At 37.8% G+C, this 18,181-nt stretch overlaps 1 protein-coding gene across 7 annotated transcripts in view; it reads right to left on the bottom strand.

Annotated features, from left to right (window-relative positions):
• ARHGAP42 (Rho GTPase activating protein 42) overlaps positions 1–18,181 on the bottom strand; it is a 311,494-nt gene that overhangs the window by 121,069 nt on the left and 172,244 nt on the right. For 2 of the 7 annotated variants that reach the window (XM_045371128.3, XM_065528916.2), the window contains 2 exons: positions 16,553–16,624; positions 9,151–9,192 (listed from right to left, as the gene is read on the bottom strand). The exons of 1 other annotated variant lie outside the window; for it this stretch is intronic. In XM_045371128.3, the coding sequence (XP_045227063.1) occupies positions 9,151–9,192; positions 16,553–16,624 (114 nt within the window). Of the gene's footprint in view, positions 1–9,150; positions 9,193–12,278; positions 12,339–16,552; positions 16,625–18,181 lie in introns of those variants that run through there. 4 more of the 7 variants (XM_005579430.5, XM_045371130.3, XM_065528917.2 and 1 more) reach the window with 3 other exon arrangements.

Genomic DNA, 18,181 nt, shown 5'->3' with positions numbered 1-18,181 from the left:
TCCTGTGTCAATGGCCGTGAAATAAAGTCTGAAAACTTTAAAAGCAAAAAAATAAAAATAAAAATAAAATAAAAAATCAAAGTGAAACAAAAAACAAAAAATAAAAATAGAACAACCATTCACAGTTCATGAGCCACACACACACACACACACACACACACACACACACACACACAGAGAGACAGACAGAGAGAGAGAGAGAGGGAGAGAGAGAGGAATAGCTTTAGTCAGCAGTTTGCCAACCCCTGTCTTAAAACATAGAAATCAACATTTGCAAATCAGGATGGAAACAAAAGTCACCCTTAACTGCAGGGTGGAAAACTCATCCTGAGGTAAAAGAGAACAGAGTCATCTGAGTCCTGAGATCCGTGCTTTGAGCTGGCAAGTAAGAACTGTTAAAGATAGCCCTGGATTCACTCTATCCTGTGCCACACTTCTTTTGGGGACTGGATAACAGCGGAATTTATGGATGGGGCAATAAGCCTATCCTACCCAAAGGGAAGGGAAGGAATACATTTTAAAAAGGAAAGATATGGCAGACTGGAGAACTAATCTGGCGCAAAAATAAACACATTACAATTCCAGAAGTTGCAGAATCAAGGTAGAGAATGAAAAAGGCAAAAGGTGGTGCCCCAAGGAAGCGGGAGGGCCAACAAAGAGGCTCATCTATGAACTCCATGGAGAAGATGGGGGCTCCAGAGGTCTGCCCTTTGCTTGATGGTATTCAGTGGGAGCTTACAGTCAAAGACCTTTGTGATCTGACACAGGCCCGAGGTGTCCACACCTGCTCTCCTGCTGATATTGTGTTTGGTTTCCAAGCCTTGAATGTCTGGCAGGTAACAGACATTGACGGTAAACAAACTTTATCATTGCTATGGTCTGGATGTAGTTTGTTACCACCAGAACTCATGCTGAGGTTTAATTACCAGGGTAGCAGTCCTGGGAATCGGGGCCTAGTGGGAGGTGTTTGGGTGCCTCAAGAATAGATTAATGCTGTCTATTGGGACTAGGTGAGCTCTCACTCTCATGGGAATAGATTACTTCCCACAAGAGAGGGTTGTTATAAGGTAAGACTCCTTCTCCTGTTCGGTCCCTTTTTGCACAGACGTCCGGCTCTGAACATCCGTATGTACGGTACAGCACAAACGCCCTTGGCAGAAGCCAGTGCCTTGCCCCTGAACGTCCAAACCTGCAGGACCATGAACCTCTTTTCTTTATAAATTACTCCAACTCAGGTATTCTGCAACACAAAACAAAGACAACTATGAACATTCTAATGTAAATAATTATTAATTATTGGCTGGTGGGTGGTTTCTCAACACCAGCCTTTCACATTGCTCATAAGTTGTCTTCTTGAAATGCAGAGTCAAGACTGGACGGCCCTCATGAATACAGTATGTGGGTGAGGGGCATGTGCCTTAGAGTTAAAATGCCTGGGTTCCATCCCTGCTCTGGTACTTAGTATCTGCCTAATCTCAGGCAAATCACATTGTCCTTTCTGTGGCTCCGTTTAGTCATTAGTAAAAAGAAGCTGAAAAGAATAGGGCCTACCTCACAAGTTTATTGTAAAGATTAAATAAATAAATATATGTGAGCCACCTAGAAGACTGCCTGACATATGTTATTAATACCAATTATATCCTGATCATCATTATTATTAAACAAAAAACTGGGTGTGACACAAAACTCTCCATTATTCTACCCTAGCTGGCTATTTCATGCCTCATTTCTCACTAATTCTGCCTTCATCCTCCATTTGCATATACACGCTAAACTCTGACCTGGTATTTACTCATGCCATGGGTTATATAACACACCAGTAGGTTATACAATGAGTTTCATGGGTTAGAATCAGCATTTTTTTTTTAAATGAGCTAAATTAGAGTAGAATGCAATAGAAAATACCACAATACATCCCTTGTAGAAACAGAAGTATGTTAGCACATATACTTGCTAAATTGTGATGTAAAATATATTTCTTAATGTGGTTCATGTTCCTAAAAGAGAGAAAAAAAGGCTAAATGTAGCAGCTGCAATCACACCAGTATATATCAAGCTTCTAAGCCACATAACAAATTTCAAATTTTTATACCACTATGTCACTTCCTTTCCCTGTCTTCTCTTTTGCCAGGGATGCCATTTTCCCCTGTACTGACTGGAGAATTTCCACCAGTCTTTATATTGCACCTGCTGGATGGTATAACTTTACAGGGATCTTTGCCAGCCTCCCCTGGTTAGCCAGAGTGAGTTGTTCCTCCCGCTGTGCTTGAAAGATATGATGGGCATACTTCAGGTATATCAGTGATGCCTTTAAACCATAATTATTTATTTCTCTGGAGTTTCTTCTGCTACAGTGTGTGGTCCGTGAGGGCAAGCGTCATATAGTATTTTTGCATCCCCCAATGCCGAGGAATGTGCTTGTTACAAAGCAGATCAACACCATCCAATTGAATGTTTTTGTATCAGTGACAACATGAGAGAGATGATGGCATGGTAATCAAATTTCTCCTGACTCAAGACTGGGAAAGGAGAATGAGGTAGAAGAGCAGATCCTGTCAGTATATTAAATGATCAAATTTACATTCTAAAAAAATCTAATTCATCCCAGCACTTTGGGAGGCTGAGGTAGACAAATCACCTGAGGTCAGGAGTTCCAGACCAGCCTGGCCAACATGGTGAAACCCCATCTCTACCAAAAATACAAAAATTAGCCAGGCGTGGTGCACACCTATAATACTAGCTACTTGGGAGACTGAGGCAGGAGGATTGCTTGAACCTGGGAGGCGGAGGTTCCAGTGAACTGAGATCATACCACTGCACTCCAGCTAGGCGATAGAGTGAGATTCCATCTCAAAAAAAAAAAAAAAAAAAAAAAAAAATCTCATTAATTTGGAAGACAAAAACTAAAACATAGTAGAAGTCTCACCAAAACGTCTACTAGGCAAGGAAAGGATCAAAAAGCTGCACCTTAAGGGCTGCTGCGATTTTATTTTCGTCTGAATAAATAATATGACATGAACAATAAGATAAATAATTTTACTGATCAATATAAATATACTATTTTTAAAAATGCTATAGTATCCAGATACTCTTTGGGGGCTTCATATTCCATTTTCATTGCTAAATTTCAACAACAACACTGAAAAATAGGAGCCGTTTATACAGAACAAGAGTTAGGTAAATAGGAACAATGTCATATTAAGAATAAAAGAACCAGGCTGGGCACGGTGGCTCACGCCTGTTATCCCAACACTTTGGGAAGCCAAGGTGGGTGGATCACCTGAGGTCGGGAGTTTGAGACCAGCCTGCCCAACATGGAGAAATCCTGTCTCTACTAAAAATACAAAATTAGCTGCGCGTGATGGCGCATGCCTGTAATCCCAGCTACTCAGGAGACTAAGGCAGGAGAATCTCTTGAACCCAGTAGGCAGTGGTTGCAGTGAGCCAAGATCGCACCTTTGCACTCCAGCCTGGTCAATGAGAGTGAAACTCCATCTAAAAAACAGAACAAATTAATCTAACAGGGATGTTCAGCAAATGCTGACACTTCCTTGTAGATTCTAATCCTGGCAGCTTTGACAAACAGGTGGTCAATACATTTTGTTGGTAGAAGGGACATGAAAATTTTATGTATTTCTGATGTAAAAAAAAGGTTTGAGATAATTTTTATACTGGAAATAGGCTGAGGTTCGTTGTTGTTGTTGTTGTTGTTTGTTTTTTGTTTTTTGTTTTTTTTTAAGAAAGAGTCTCCCTCTGTTACCCAGGTTAGGGTACAGTGGTGCAATCTCGGCTCACTGCAACCTCCACCTCCTAGGTTCCAGTGATTCTCCTGCTTCAATCTCCTGCTGGGATTACAGGCATGTACCAAGATGCCTGGCTAATTTTTGTATTTTTAGTAGAGACGGGGTTTCACCAGTTGGCCAGGCTGGTCTCGAACTCCTGACCTCAAGTGATCCACCCACCTCTGCCTCCTAAAGTGTTAGTATTGCAGGCATGAGCCACCGTGCCCAGCCGATTTTCGTTAATTTTTATACTGGAAACAGGCTGAGGTTCATAATTTAATTTTTAAATCTATAGACAGATTCTAAATGTTTGCCTCACTGATTCATAGTCTTTAGAGGGTTTCCAATTACTTCCATGTATATTATAAAGTTTTAATACTAATTTAATACACATAGAATGTTGGTGACGGCAGTAGGAACAACCCAATAAAACACTTAAAATTCAAATGCTGGTACAATTTATTTACAGCAGTACCGAAGAATAGATTATAAGGTATACAAAAGTATTTTATTACAATTATTTGGAAAATCCTTTTTTTAAAACCTTTTTTCTTAGATCACTCTGATAATAAACTCTGATATCTGTGTTTTCTCAACAACCAATCAACAATTACAGAATAAAATTAAACACAGAATGGCTTAACTCACTGACGGTTGTCACTTTATCAAAGCTCTGTGGTTAACATCAAATGATGAGCCCTACAAATCTATTGATTCCAAACACTTGAAACATACTCCTGTTTGTATCTGTAACTTTGAACTCTAAAACATAAGTGTGAAATACAGTGTTTCCAATTTTATTGAGTACTTGTTTATGTTTTCCAAGGAAGTCAATATGAGGTTTCCTAAGTACTTTAGAATATTTCTCACCATTTAAGTTTGAAAAGCAGAAAGCACATATAGCTTCCAGACCACTTCAAAGACTACTGGAACCGCAATGACCCTGAACAAAGAAGCTATAAGTAAAAATAGTAATGCGTAGAGCAATGTCAAGGCCAAACTAGGTATCATGAAATACGTTTAGAATAAATTCTCTATAGCAAATTCTTCTGCAGCAGGGCAGCCAGGGAAATGTGGTAGAGGAAAGAATGTACCTACAGATAAAAGCACCAGCTCTTAAACCAAGAACACCACCTTGTTATGTAGAGAAGATACAAAGTTCACAGGGAAATTGTGTGCTATGGGGATGTTTCAGGCAGAGCTTAACTCCCCACTATTGGCCCTACTAAAAGCAAGAAACCTAGAAAATTTTCTTCAGTCAACTGAGATTTCTCCCTCCTCCAGATTTACTGTAAGTAACTGGAGCTACTACAGAGAAGACTTCATTGCAAGAAAACAGGCTGGACTCTCACTCAAGAGGGCTGATCACTGAAAAATGAAAATAATCTTATTGTATAGCAAGATTTCAATCTCAAGATCTCTCACACAGATGTCAACAATGACATAAATGAGGCTCCACTGTATTGCACAGCCAATAACTATTTATATATGGCACTTGCAAATAGCATTAATTTTTTAAAAATGCATACTTAACCTAAAAACATAGCATAAAGACCTTCTGGAAAAATAAAATTTCGAGGGAAGCTTAAAACATTTCATAAGTATTGGTCTTTAGGCATCAAAATAAGGCATCATTAGGAGGGTAAAATAGTGAAATCTTACCTACAATGTAAGTACAATCAAATTATAAGAGCTTATTTTCCTATCTAAGCATAGAGGAACCACTTAAAGCTATAATAATCTATATAAGGATGTATGTATGCATATATTTAATATATAGTGATATACATATATTGATTTGAATTCTAAAACTTTCCAATAGAATGGCTTCTTGGTTGTGTTCCTATCTAAAATTCTAACTCTATGTGATTCTCCTGCCTCAGTGTCCTGAGTAGCGCTCAGCATCTGCAATGACTGGCATAGAAACGTTAAATGCAGAAATAACTACTGACTAACAGTTTCCAGGAGATGTCATTTGGTTTGTTCTTCCATTGGTGTTAATGGGGTCAGGGCTGATACCTCACTAGGATGTTGTAAAGTTGGAGAAAACACACTATGAACTACAAAGGAAAAAAAAAGAGGAAAGATTTACATTCCTTTAAAGGATGCAGGTATGGTATAGTGCCAAGGTTATTGAATTAAATATAAAAGAACTTGGATTCAAATTTCGCCTACAGTATATATTCACCTCTTGGTGGCTGGCAATGCTCCTTCATCATTCTATCTGAAAAATGATGATACCTTCTACTTTATAAGAGTGCTATATATGGAACACTATATCTAAGTGTTCAATAAGTTGTATAGTGTCATTAGTTATAAGTAATGTCCATCCAGATGCCTTCTTGCTAGGTACCCCTGTAAACCACACTTTATCAATATTCAAAAATCAACCCAGATTTGTTGTCGTCTCCATGTTGATTTTTGAATATTGATAAAGTGTGACCATGAAACAAAATAAGGCAAACTAATCTACATGCACGATGACTTCATTTTTACAATGACACTTTGGTTACACTGACAGAAAGTATATAATAGCAATAATTATGAATAATTATAAAATAAAAACAATAAACATTTTAGTGCTTACTATGTGGAAGAAACTATGCTAAACAAATTATATGAAATGTCTAAGCTATTTCAATCCTATGAGAGTAGTTGTATTATTTTCTCCATGTTTCATATGGGGAAATTAAATCTTAGAAAAGGCAACTAGAATGTCCAAGTTTATACTTCTAGTAAGTGCCAGAGTTTGATTTCAAGTTAAGATAACAATGTAGAACTTGTTGCTGATATTATAAGACAGTATCTCACTACCCAAATGAGCTCATCAGTATTCCTTATTTAAGGAGAAGAGGCATGTCTTCTGTGCACCAAATGTGCTATTAAAGAACTATATATTTTATCTCATTTCTGTTTAAAATCTGACTCTACTCCTTACTAGTTAGATTACCTTGGTCCATTTGCTTAACTTCTTTTCACTTCAGTTTCTTTACCTATAAAATGAGTTTAACAGGTGTCTTATTTAATAGGCTGGTTACGAGGATTAAGTAAGTTTACAAGTAAAGTGCTCAGGGCAACATTTAGTTAACTAAAATAAAGGGTCAAGTACTATTATCGTTAAAAAAGATGATCAAATAAAGTGAATAACCTTATATACATAAGTGCCACTGACAGAAGTTATAATAAAGGGAACTATAAGGACAGTCATGACTCATTTATTACTGTTTTATTGTATATTAGATATTGCATTTTTTACAAATTGAAGATTTGAGGCAACCATGTGTCTGGAAAGGTTATTAGTGCCATTTTTTAAACGATGCTCACTTTACGTCTCTGTGTCACAACTTTCTAACTCTCATAATATTTCAAACTTTCTCATGATTATTATATTTGTCATGGTGATCTGTGATCAGGGATCTTTGATACTACTATTGTGATGGTTTTGGGACTCCATGGTCTCACACCTATATAAAACAGTGAATTTAACTGATAAATACTGCATGTGTTCTGCCTGCTTTGCCAATTGGACATTCTCTGTCTCTCTCTCTTCCAGCTTCCTTCTTCCCTGACACACAATTAGGTACAATGGCTTCCAAGTGTTCAACTGAAAAGAAAAGTCATATGTCTACCATTTCAAATCAAAAGCTAGAAATGATTAAGCTTAGTGAAGAAGGTATGTTGAAAGCTGACAGAGGCTAGGAGCTAATCCTCTTGTGCCAGTCAGCCAAGCTGTGAATACAAAAGTTCTTATGGGAAATCAAAAGTGCTACCCCAGTGAACACACAAATGGGTAAGAAATCAAAACAGACTTATTGCAAATATGAAGAAAAAGTTTTAGGGGTCTAGACAGAAGATCAACCACAACATTCCCTTAAGCCAAAGCCTCATCCAGAGCACGGTCCTAACTCGCTTCAATTCCATGAAAACTGAGAGAAATAAGGAAATTGCAGAAGAAAAGTTTGAAGCTAGCAGAGGTTGGTTCATGGGGAAGAAAAGCAGCCATATCCTAACATAAACATCTCAGGTGAAGCAGCAAATGCTGATGTAGAAGCTGCAGAAAGTTATCCAGAAGATCTAGCTAAAATCATAGATGAAGGTGGCTACACCAAACAACAGATTTTCAATGTGGACAAAACAGCCTTCTCTCGGAAGAAGATGCCATCCAGGACTTCCATAGCTAGAGAAGAGAAGTCAATGTTTGGCTTCAAAGCATCAAAGGACCAGCTGACTCTCTTGTTAGGGGCTAATGAAGCTGGTGACTTTAAGTTGAAGCCAATGCTCATTTGCCATTCAGAAATCTTAGGGCCCTTAAGATGCAAGCTAAAGCTACTCTGCCTGAACTCTAGAAAGGTTAAACAAAGCCTGAATGATAGCACATCTTTTTACGGCATAGTTTACTTAATATTTTCTTTTCTTTTTTTTTTTTTTGAGACGGAGTCTTGCTCTGTCGCCCAGGCTGGAGTGCAGTGGCCAGATCTCAGGATCTCAGCTCACTGCAAGCTCCGCCTCCCGAGTTCACGCCAATCTCCTGCCTCAGCCTCCCGAGTAGCTGGGACTACAGGCGCCCGCACCCTCGCCCGGCTAGTTTTTTTTTTTTTTATTATTTTTTGGTAGAGACGGGGAGTTTACTTAATATTTTAAGTGCACTCTTGGGACCTTTTGCTAAGAAAAAAAGATTCCTTTAAATATAGAACTACTCATTGCCAATTTACCTGATCACCCTGATGGATATACAAGTAGACTAATGTTCTTTCATGACTGCTAACATAAAATCTGTTCTGCAGCCCATGGATCAAGAAGTAATTTTGACTTTCAAATCTTATGATTAAAGAAATACATTTCATAACTGATATGGTTTGGCTCTGTGTTCCCACCCAAATCTCACATCAAACTGTAATTCCCAGTGTTGGAGGAGGGGCCTGCTGGGAGGTGACTGGATCATGGGGTCAGATTTCCCCCTTGCTAGTCTCATGAGAGTGCGCTCTCATGGGATCTGGTTGCCTGAAAGTTTGTAGCACTTCCTCTTTTGTTCTCTCTCCTCCTCCTGCTCTGCAATGTGAAGAAGGTGCTAGCTTCCCCTTTGCCCTTCCCGCATGACTGTAAGTTTCCTGAGGCCTCCACAACCATGTTTTCTGTACCTGGTTGTGAGTCAATTAAACCTCTTTTCTTCATAAATTATCCAGTCTCAGGTAGTTACTCATAGCAGTGCAAGAACAGACTAATACAATAAGGCTATCATTGTCAAAGACAGTGATTTCTCTGACAGATCTAGGCAAGGTAAATTGAAAACCTTCTGGAAAGGATTCACCACTCTAGAAGCCATTGACAACATTTATGATTCACGGAAGAAGTTGATTCTAATCCTTACGGATGACTTGGAGGGGTCTGAAGACTTCAGTGGAGGAACTTCCTGCAAATGTGGTGGAAACAGCAAGAGAACTAGAATTAGAAGAGGAGCCTGCAGACAAGACTGAATTGCTGCAATCTCATGATCAAACTTAAAGGATGAGGAATTGCTTCTTATGGATGAGCAAAGAAACTAGTTCCCTGAGATGGAATCTATTCCTTGTGAATATTGTTGAAATGCCAACAAAGGATTTGGAATATTCCATGTACTTAATTGATAAGGCAGAGGCAGTGTTTGAAGGAATTGACTACAATTTTAAAAGATTTAAAATTTTACTACGGGTAAAACGCTATCAAAAAGCAATATCACACACTCCAGAAAATACTTTCATGAAAGAGTCAACCTGTGAAGCAAACTTCACTGTAGTCTTCTTTGAAGAAACTGCCAAAGCCACCCCAGCCTTCAGCAACCACCACCCTTACAGTCAGCTGCTACCAACATCCAGGCAAGACCATCCACCAGAAAAATGAACACAACTCATTAAAGGCTCAGATAATTGTTAGCATATTTTAGCAATAAAGTATTTTTTAAATAAGGTATGTATGTTGATTTTTAGACATAACACTATGATTGCACACTTAAGAGACTACTGTATAGTGTGAATATAACTTTTATATGCTGTAAGAAATAAAACATATGTGTGACTCATTGGGATATTTGTTTTAGGCCAGTGGTCTGGAACTGAACCCACAAAATCTATTTCCAAGGAACCTGCCTATATACAGATCTTTTACCTCCTTTGTTAACTTTGCACCTAATTTTATTATTGCTATTATAAAGGGGATTGTTTTCTCAATTTTCCTTTTGGATAGTTAATTAATAGTATTACATTGGAAAGCTGCTTGTTTTCATTGATTTTGTATCCTGCAACTCTGTTCGAGTTGAGTGAGGCATTTGTAATACTTCTTAGATTCTCTAAGCTATTTTTATTTTGAGACAAGTTAGACTGCAGTCACTTTTCACATGACAGAAATCTAAGACTGAAACAGGAATTGTGACAACTATGTATAGATTTTTTGGATACTGCATGCTAAAATAACTGCATGTATAAGGCATGTTTAAAAATAATAAACAAATGTTCAGAGACAGAAACAAACTCTACAATGGACAGAACAAAGGGACCAGAATTATCGGTTTCCATTACAGTCTTCAACATGAAAACAATATAAAGAAATCAAGTTCTATTATAAAATGACTAGCAATATATTGTTGATTTCTATATAAAAACCATAGAAGAATGTTCATATGATTTTTATTAAAGTCTTAGTAAAAATAAAAACCAATGTCTCACAAAACATTTCTCATAGAAATAAAAATGTATCCTTTAACTTTCATGGCAGTATTTCCCAAGTTTCTTATCTTTAATGAAACAAGTCAGCATTAATTGCCTACTGTATACTGGGGACCCTGAGCATCAAGGGGAATTTCTTTTTTTTTTTTGAGATGGAGTCTCCCTCTGTCACCCAGGCTGGAGTGCAGTGGCCGGATCTCAGCTCACTGCAAGCTCCACCTCCCGGGTTCATGCCATTCTCCTGCCTCAGCCTCCCAAGTGTCTGGGACTACAGGCACCCGCCACCTCGCCCGGCTAGTTTTTTGTATTTTTTAGTAGAGACGGGGTTTCACCAGGTTAGCCAGGATGGTCTCGATCTCCTGACCTCGTGATCCGCCTGTCTCGGCCTCCCAAAGTGCTGGGATTACAGGCTTGAGCCACTGTGCCCGGCCAAGGGGAATTTCAAAAGTAAGGGAAATATATTAACTATGCTTGGTTAAAGGGGTAGGTTTGGGCATATTTGAAAACATTTTGATAACTAAGATATTTCACACTAAACCATTTATTTGTTAAAGGTAAAGAAAATGAAGTATTTCACAACAGAGTTGCTCTAGGGAGTAGAAGGGCTTCTGGTCTGAGGAACTGAGTTCTGATCTTCACTGGGCCACCACGTCTCTTCCCAGTTTGTTTCTGTATAATATACATCCGTATGTGGAAGGTGAGCCTTTGTCCTCCTTAGTGCAAGTTCCATCACTAAACATATGTAATACTCTGGTATGTATGTATGTTTATAAACATACATTTGTTTTTCCACAGTGTATTATCTTTGATTAGAAACTCACACAAAGGCCGGGGACAGTGGCTCACGACTATAATCCCAGCACTTTGGGAGGCCAAGGTGGGTGGATCACTTGAGATCAGGAGTTCAAGAGCAGCCTTGCCAACATGGTGAAATCTTGTCTCTACTAAAAACACAAAAATTAGCCTGGCATGGTGGTGGGCACCTGTTAGTCCCAGCTATTCAGGAGGCTGAAGCAGGAGAATCACGTGAAGCCGGGAGGCAGAGGTTGTAGTGAGCCAAGATTGCACTACTGCACTCCAGCCTGGGTGACAGAGTGAGACTCCATCTCAAAAAAATAAAAATAAAAATAAAATAAAAATAAAAAATAAAAACAAACAAACAAAAAACCTCAGACATACAGCTCTATCTATACTTCGGAGTCAGCTGGTCTACGTAGCAACAGGCATATAAAGTGCAGAGAGGACCTTACAATCAATTAACTCTGAGAACAGCGAAGTTTCCAATACAGTCATGGAAATGGAAATAGAATTGTCAATTTATTCAAAAAGCATCCAAAACCAGTTATGATTCATCTTACTCTATACTATTTGGTTGATGTAAAAGTAATTGTTGTTTTTGCCATTACTTTTGCATCAACCTAATATGACTACTATGGATATATTCCTATGGTGGAAATTCATAGAGTTGACATCAAGTGTTCTGAATACCTACTTTCCACTAGTATTCTAGAACTTAAAGCAGCAGTGTGTCAGGAGAAACTAAACATTCAATGTAAGCCTCTGACACATGTAATATGTCTGGCCTGTAACACAATTTCATTCTGAATATACCAACTTACTAAGAAACTTTAAATAAATACATCCTTGACAACTGTTTATAGATAATTCTCCTAATCTCCAAGTATCCGAAACAGCAGAACCCATTTCCTTCTGTCCTTCAGTTCAACAACCCCATTACTAATCTTTTCTAATGCCTCTCACGGATGCACGATGCTTCTTTCCCACAACTGTGACTTACCAAGAGCCTTACTTTCACACTGAAGTATCAGGTGTCTCAAAGTGCCATAGAACACACTACAAAGGAAATGTTTGTGGTCCATGGATCTTATCCACTGCAGTTAAACAGTATCATCTGGTTGCAAGGCAAGGGCCACTTTGACTCAGCATTTTCCACTCTGTTTTGCCTGTGTGGACCAAGCTGAAGAGGTCGCTGACTGCAGTGGAAGATTCTACGCTTAATCAACGGCCCTGCCTTCCTCCAGCTGGCTAATCAGCCCAAACATGCTTGTGGGAAATCTTCAAGGCAAAGGCTGAAAAGCTGCAGAGTGTCACTTTTAGAATTAACTTTATGCACCAAATAAGAAAATACCTAAGGAAACGGGGACTGAAGTAATAGAAAAAAATAAGTACTTTCATGTATGTTTATTCCACAATGCCAAAAGAAAATTGATCTATACATATATTTTGGAAGAACATGCCTGGTTTTTTTTGTTGCTGTTTTATTTTTTTGTTTTTTTGTTTGTTTGTTTTTTGTTTTGTTTTTTGAGATAGAGTTTTGCTCTTGTTGCCCAGGCTGTAGTGAAATGGCATGATCTCTGCTCACCACAACCTCCACCTCCTGGGTTCAAGCAATTCTCCTGCCTCAGCCTCCCAAGTAGCTGTTGGTCAGGAGGCTGGTCTCAAACTCCCGAACTCAGATGATCCACCCGCCTCAGCCTCCCAAAGTGTTAGGATTACAGGTATGAGCAACCATACCCGGCCAAACATGCCTGTTTTTAATTCACTATTCACTTTACTAAGCAAGAACTACTTGGCAGCTTAGAAATAATTTAGTACTAAATGCATCAGGCAGATAAAATACACAGAATCACCACCACCAAAACACTAAATGAATAATGTTAATGCTCAAGACCGGCTTCATTTAATCACAAATTTAACCTTCCAGTGAATAGGTAAAGGCATAATATATACTGATGGGTGTTTTCAGTTGATCTGTCCTGCAGTTAAGATGTTTACAAAACAAAATAAAATGTTATTAAGACTCCTGCCACTGCAACTGTAAGATAACTTAAAACTCCACGTAAGAAAAAGATAATTCCCAAACAGATGAAACTTACTCTTTTTGGGGCTAGAAAACTTGGAATATGTGTACTAGGGAAAAAATTTTTCACAAAGCTCTAATTCAATTTTATAAAAACAACATTGATGAAGTAAAATATTGTAAGTCAAGGCTCTGAAATAAAATGGCTTCATTTGGGGACCACACTGACTGTTTCAGATCAGCTCTGTGATTTAGATCAGCTCTGTGATTTGGTGCAGGTCACCTCATCATTTTCCTCATTTGTAAGCAGGTATAACACCAGTACCCACCTCACAGTTTGCTTGTGACTATTTAATTAGGTCACAGATTTTCACTGAAAGTCCCTGCCAATAAAAATTAGCTACTACTAATTTTGAAAAGCCTCTCCTTGTGCTAGGACACCATATTCTTGTCATTTCCTCTTTCTTTTGTTCCTTCCTTCTCAGCCTCCTTTCCTGTCTTTCTTTTCCCAAACATCAAGTGTTGAGACAGTTCTTAGGTTATAAGCGTCCTGGGTCCTCTTCACTTGTCGCTCTATTCTTTCTCAACGGGATCTAACCTACCCCCATGACTTTAATAAACACCTAGAAGACAGAATTCCCAAGTGTTTGTTTCTAGTTCAGATCTGAACACACACCTGCTAATTCAACATCACATGGATGTCTCAGAGGAGCCTAAATTTCACTCATCATGACTAAAAACTCAACTTACCAGGCCGGGCGCGGTGGCTCAAGCCTGTAATCCCAGTACTTTGGGAGGCCGAGGCGGGTGGATCACGAAGTCAGGAGATCGAGACCATCCTGGCTAACATGGTGAAACCCCGTCTCTACTAAAAATACAAAAAAAAAAAAAACTAGCCGGGCGTGGTGGCGGGCGCCTGTAGTCCCAGCTACTCGGAGGCTGAGGCAGGAGAATGGCGTAAACCCGGGAGGCGGAGCTTGCAGTGAGCCGAGATCGGGCCACTGCACTCCAGCCTGGGTGACACAGCGAGACTCTGTCTCAAAAACAAAACAAAACAAAACAAAACAAAAAAAACAACAAAAAAAAAAACAAAAAAAAAAAACTCAACTTACCATCATTGCCATCCAACATAAATGTTGCCTATATCAGTAAGTGGTTCAACAACCACCCAATTATGCAACCTGAAATCCAGAGAGACATTTTCCTGAAACGTTCTCCTCCTAAATTTCCAGTGGGTAACCCACTTCCTACTATTGTCATTTCACCTCTAATATAGCTTTCTTACATCTCCTTGTCCCCACAGTTACTTTCACCCTCCTTATCTAGAGCCACTAACCACCAGCGCCAAAACTGGTTTGCCCCGGTAGTCTGTCCTACTCCTATCCATGCATGATATGCAGCTAGAATGACATTTAAAATACAAATATGATATCACTCTCCCGCTAACATTTCTATTGCTTATCACTGCCCTTATGCTACGGAGTAAAATACTGTGAGTCATTTACAAAGCTGTACACGTGGCCTCTGCCTCCAGGGTCCACTGTGCTCCAAACACACTGGACTTTCTTCCACTAAAATGCGAAGCTCTTCCCTGCTCCACCAAGAAAACCTTTATTCATTCCCATATTCCATTCCTTTTTTTGGAATATTTGTAAGTTTTTTTTCCCTCCCCACCATTGTGTCCCCTTTTTCTTCCTCATGACTTAGGTCTCTACCTAATACTTCTTGCAGAAGACATTTCTTGATTTCCTGGACAAGTTCAGATCCATTAATTATGCCCTTGTAAAGCACTCTGTACTTTTGCATCACAATCCCCAATACATTTGTAATTACTGCTATGTCTGTTTTTCATGAAAGATAATAGGGACATACGTGCAGGAATCATCTCTGACTTGTTTACAGCTACATCCGTTCATCTTATCAAACACCACGCATGCCACGTGTGAGCCAATTATGAGACTGATAAATATTTGCTGAATTAATTAACATAAAAATGGTTCTGATTTTAGTCCTTCCCTTGAAAATTGCTCACAATTGGTGGAGAAATGCACATAAAATTCTTATCAAGGCAAACTGTGTTACCTTCTTAAGAGAAATATGTGTAAAGGCTATTCAATCCTACGAAAAGGAAACCAAATAGGTTCTGGAAGGGGAACATCTGCATGAGAAAGGCCTATATAAGGAAGGCTTGTTTCTGGTGCTGGGATATGAAACCTGGCAAGACTTCAAAAAGTGAAGTGTAAGAAGTATTCCAGAGAGAGGGAAAAGTTTGGGCAAAGACATGATTAGTGTCAGGTATATACAGAGACCGGTGAACAGAAAATTATGCCTGCTGGTGGGGTATACTGAAAGGTAGCAAAGTTCAAAATTCCAAGTTGTGCAAAGCTTTCATAATCAAAATTAAACTGTCAAGCAGAACCACAGAAGGTTTCATCATTGGAAGAATGACATAATTGAAGATGGTGAAAATTTGTTAATATATTAGAAGGAGGGTGTGGAGATCAATGAGTAGGCTATTTCAAATATTTCAGACAGAGGTAAGGAGGAAAGGAGTAGAAATAATTCTGCATTAGAATGGACAGCACTGCCTGAATGGGGAAGGTATATGACATTGACTAAAAGGAAAACTCAAACAGGGTAAGAATGAGGGAAGGATGGGAGAGGAGATGATTAGTTCTATTTTAGAAACCTTAAGTTTTATATGCTCCCATGATGTTGCACAAGTGGTTAAAATATGGCTCTAAGAATGAGGATGCAGGCAAATTTTAGATTATTAGAATCAGAAAAAATTTAATTGGTCCATAGTCAATTAAACATTAACAAAAAGGCTTTGTGACAAACATTTCTAAATTTTTCACAAACACATATTTTTATTAATAAGAAATACAAAGAATATTAAAAGTTCTCATATAATCATTGCTTGAATTGTCAATGTGCCCAGTCCCTAATTTTTAATTTATTTAGGAAGAGAGTTCCTCATAATTTCACCCTGTCTTCAAAATAGTTAATTCCTACAATTGTTGGGATAGGAAGAACTCATTTATAACATGCTTTTTATCTACTCAGTAGAATAATATATTTTATGTCTAAAAGAAGTCCAGTCTTTTGTAATAGGCTCTATGCAAAAAGTTTAAAATGATGTGCAAAATTTTTTAAAAGGTCATTCTAATTTCAAAAATGTTAACATCTGAAATTATGTCATCTTTAATTATCAGGAGAATATCTAAAGAATAATAAAATGTAACACTTACTTTTGCTGCACCTATCTGTTCTTTTCGAAATTTCTCAAGTGGTGCAATTAATACATCATTAGCATTTTGGATCTGAAATAAAAAATGCACATATATTAAATCTTGCAGAATTTCATGCCAACAACATTGAAAAAATGGCTGCTTTATCCAACGTATCAAATAGACTGTTTTTGTTTTTGTTTGCATCTATAAAAACAACTTACATGTTATATACAGTTTTTCTACTTTATAATTAAGCTGTTTTCACATATTATTTCCCTTGATCCTAATAACAATGTGAAAAATATGAAAATAAGTACTTGTGGTGAAATCTTGGTTTGAATACTTAAATTTCTTCTTCTAAAACTTAACTAAGAAACAGCACATTGGGTATTAAATTTACAAATACCTATAATTACACTGGTTTAATGTAGCCAGTTCAAGCATCATTTTAAAATTAAACCATATAAAAGCTCTTCCATTTTGCCCTTAGAATGGTAGAATTCTACAGCTGCAAAAAAAGGCTTATTTTTTCCCCTATTTAATTAGATTCCTCATAATGAGGAATTGAGGTTTGCCTGAACAGTCTCATAATGTTTCCAACCTGACTAAAATAGTATTTGATTTCATTTCAATGAAAACATATTTTAGCCCCAAATTCCACATTGAGATTTACTTAAACTTTAAAACAAATAAAGCTTTTCATATTGATCTGTAAGACTACTGCAATGGGAGTGCAAGATATGAAGACCAGCAACTGAATGCAAGCAGACAGAAATTCCTAAGGATACCATTATTCTGGAAGGGGATGTTCTTTTAAAAAACAGCCTTTAGAAAGCATTAAAATAAAGAGGAGGCCCAGTTACAAAATTTATAATTTGTTCTACGATTATGACAACTGAACAAAATCCATTACATAATTAGCAAATACCAGGATAAAGAGAGAAAATTTCTTATTTTTAAAATATATTATTCTACTTTAAAAGAGGTTAAAGGGTATACAGGTGCTCCATGTACTATTTTTCTAACTGTTTTGTAAGTTTGAAATTATATCAAAATATATGCATTTCAATGAAAGTGTCACTTTCCTTATTTTCATTAAACTGGTTTATCTCTAGTCAAGTTTAATTTCTTAAAGTCCATCATCTAAAAATGCACACAGATAATATACAAAAATAAAAAAATAAAAACTAGCATGTTAACACCACTATCCATGATCCTGTTAATCTTTGATTTGCAGAAAAATGAGAATGACAGATCTTGAAAAGAAGACCAAAATCCTATGCTGTGAAAGCATACAAATTAGATTAATAGGCAAAAAATCTTGTCCCAGACAATGAGGGCCAACTGGAGATACCACTGACATCCATCACCTAATCCCCATTTCTGAGCTCAGACAGACATACCTCCAGATAGACTGTGCAGGCATCCTACTGGGAAGAGATTATTAGAAATAGCAGTAAAATAGCTCACTTTTAATTATCTCTCTAAAACCTCTTTGCCCTCATTAAAACCCCCAATTACATACATACACACACACAAACACACACACAGACACACACACACACACACACACACGTATCCAGATTGTACAGATGCAATACATAGCTGACTCCACCTTTAAAGTAAAGTTTGCATAAGGGGAAAGAC

Source organism: Macaca fascicularis, chromosome 14, assembly GCF_037993035.2.
Source record: "Macaca fascicularis isolate 582-1 chromosome 14, T2T-MFA8v1.1".
NCBI lineage: Eukaryota > Metazoa > Chordata > Mammalia > Primates > Cercopithecidae > Macaca > Macaca fascicularis.
The sequence above is the reverse complement of the archived record's forward strand: the minus strand, read 5'-3'. Positions and strand labels throughout refer to the sequence as shown.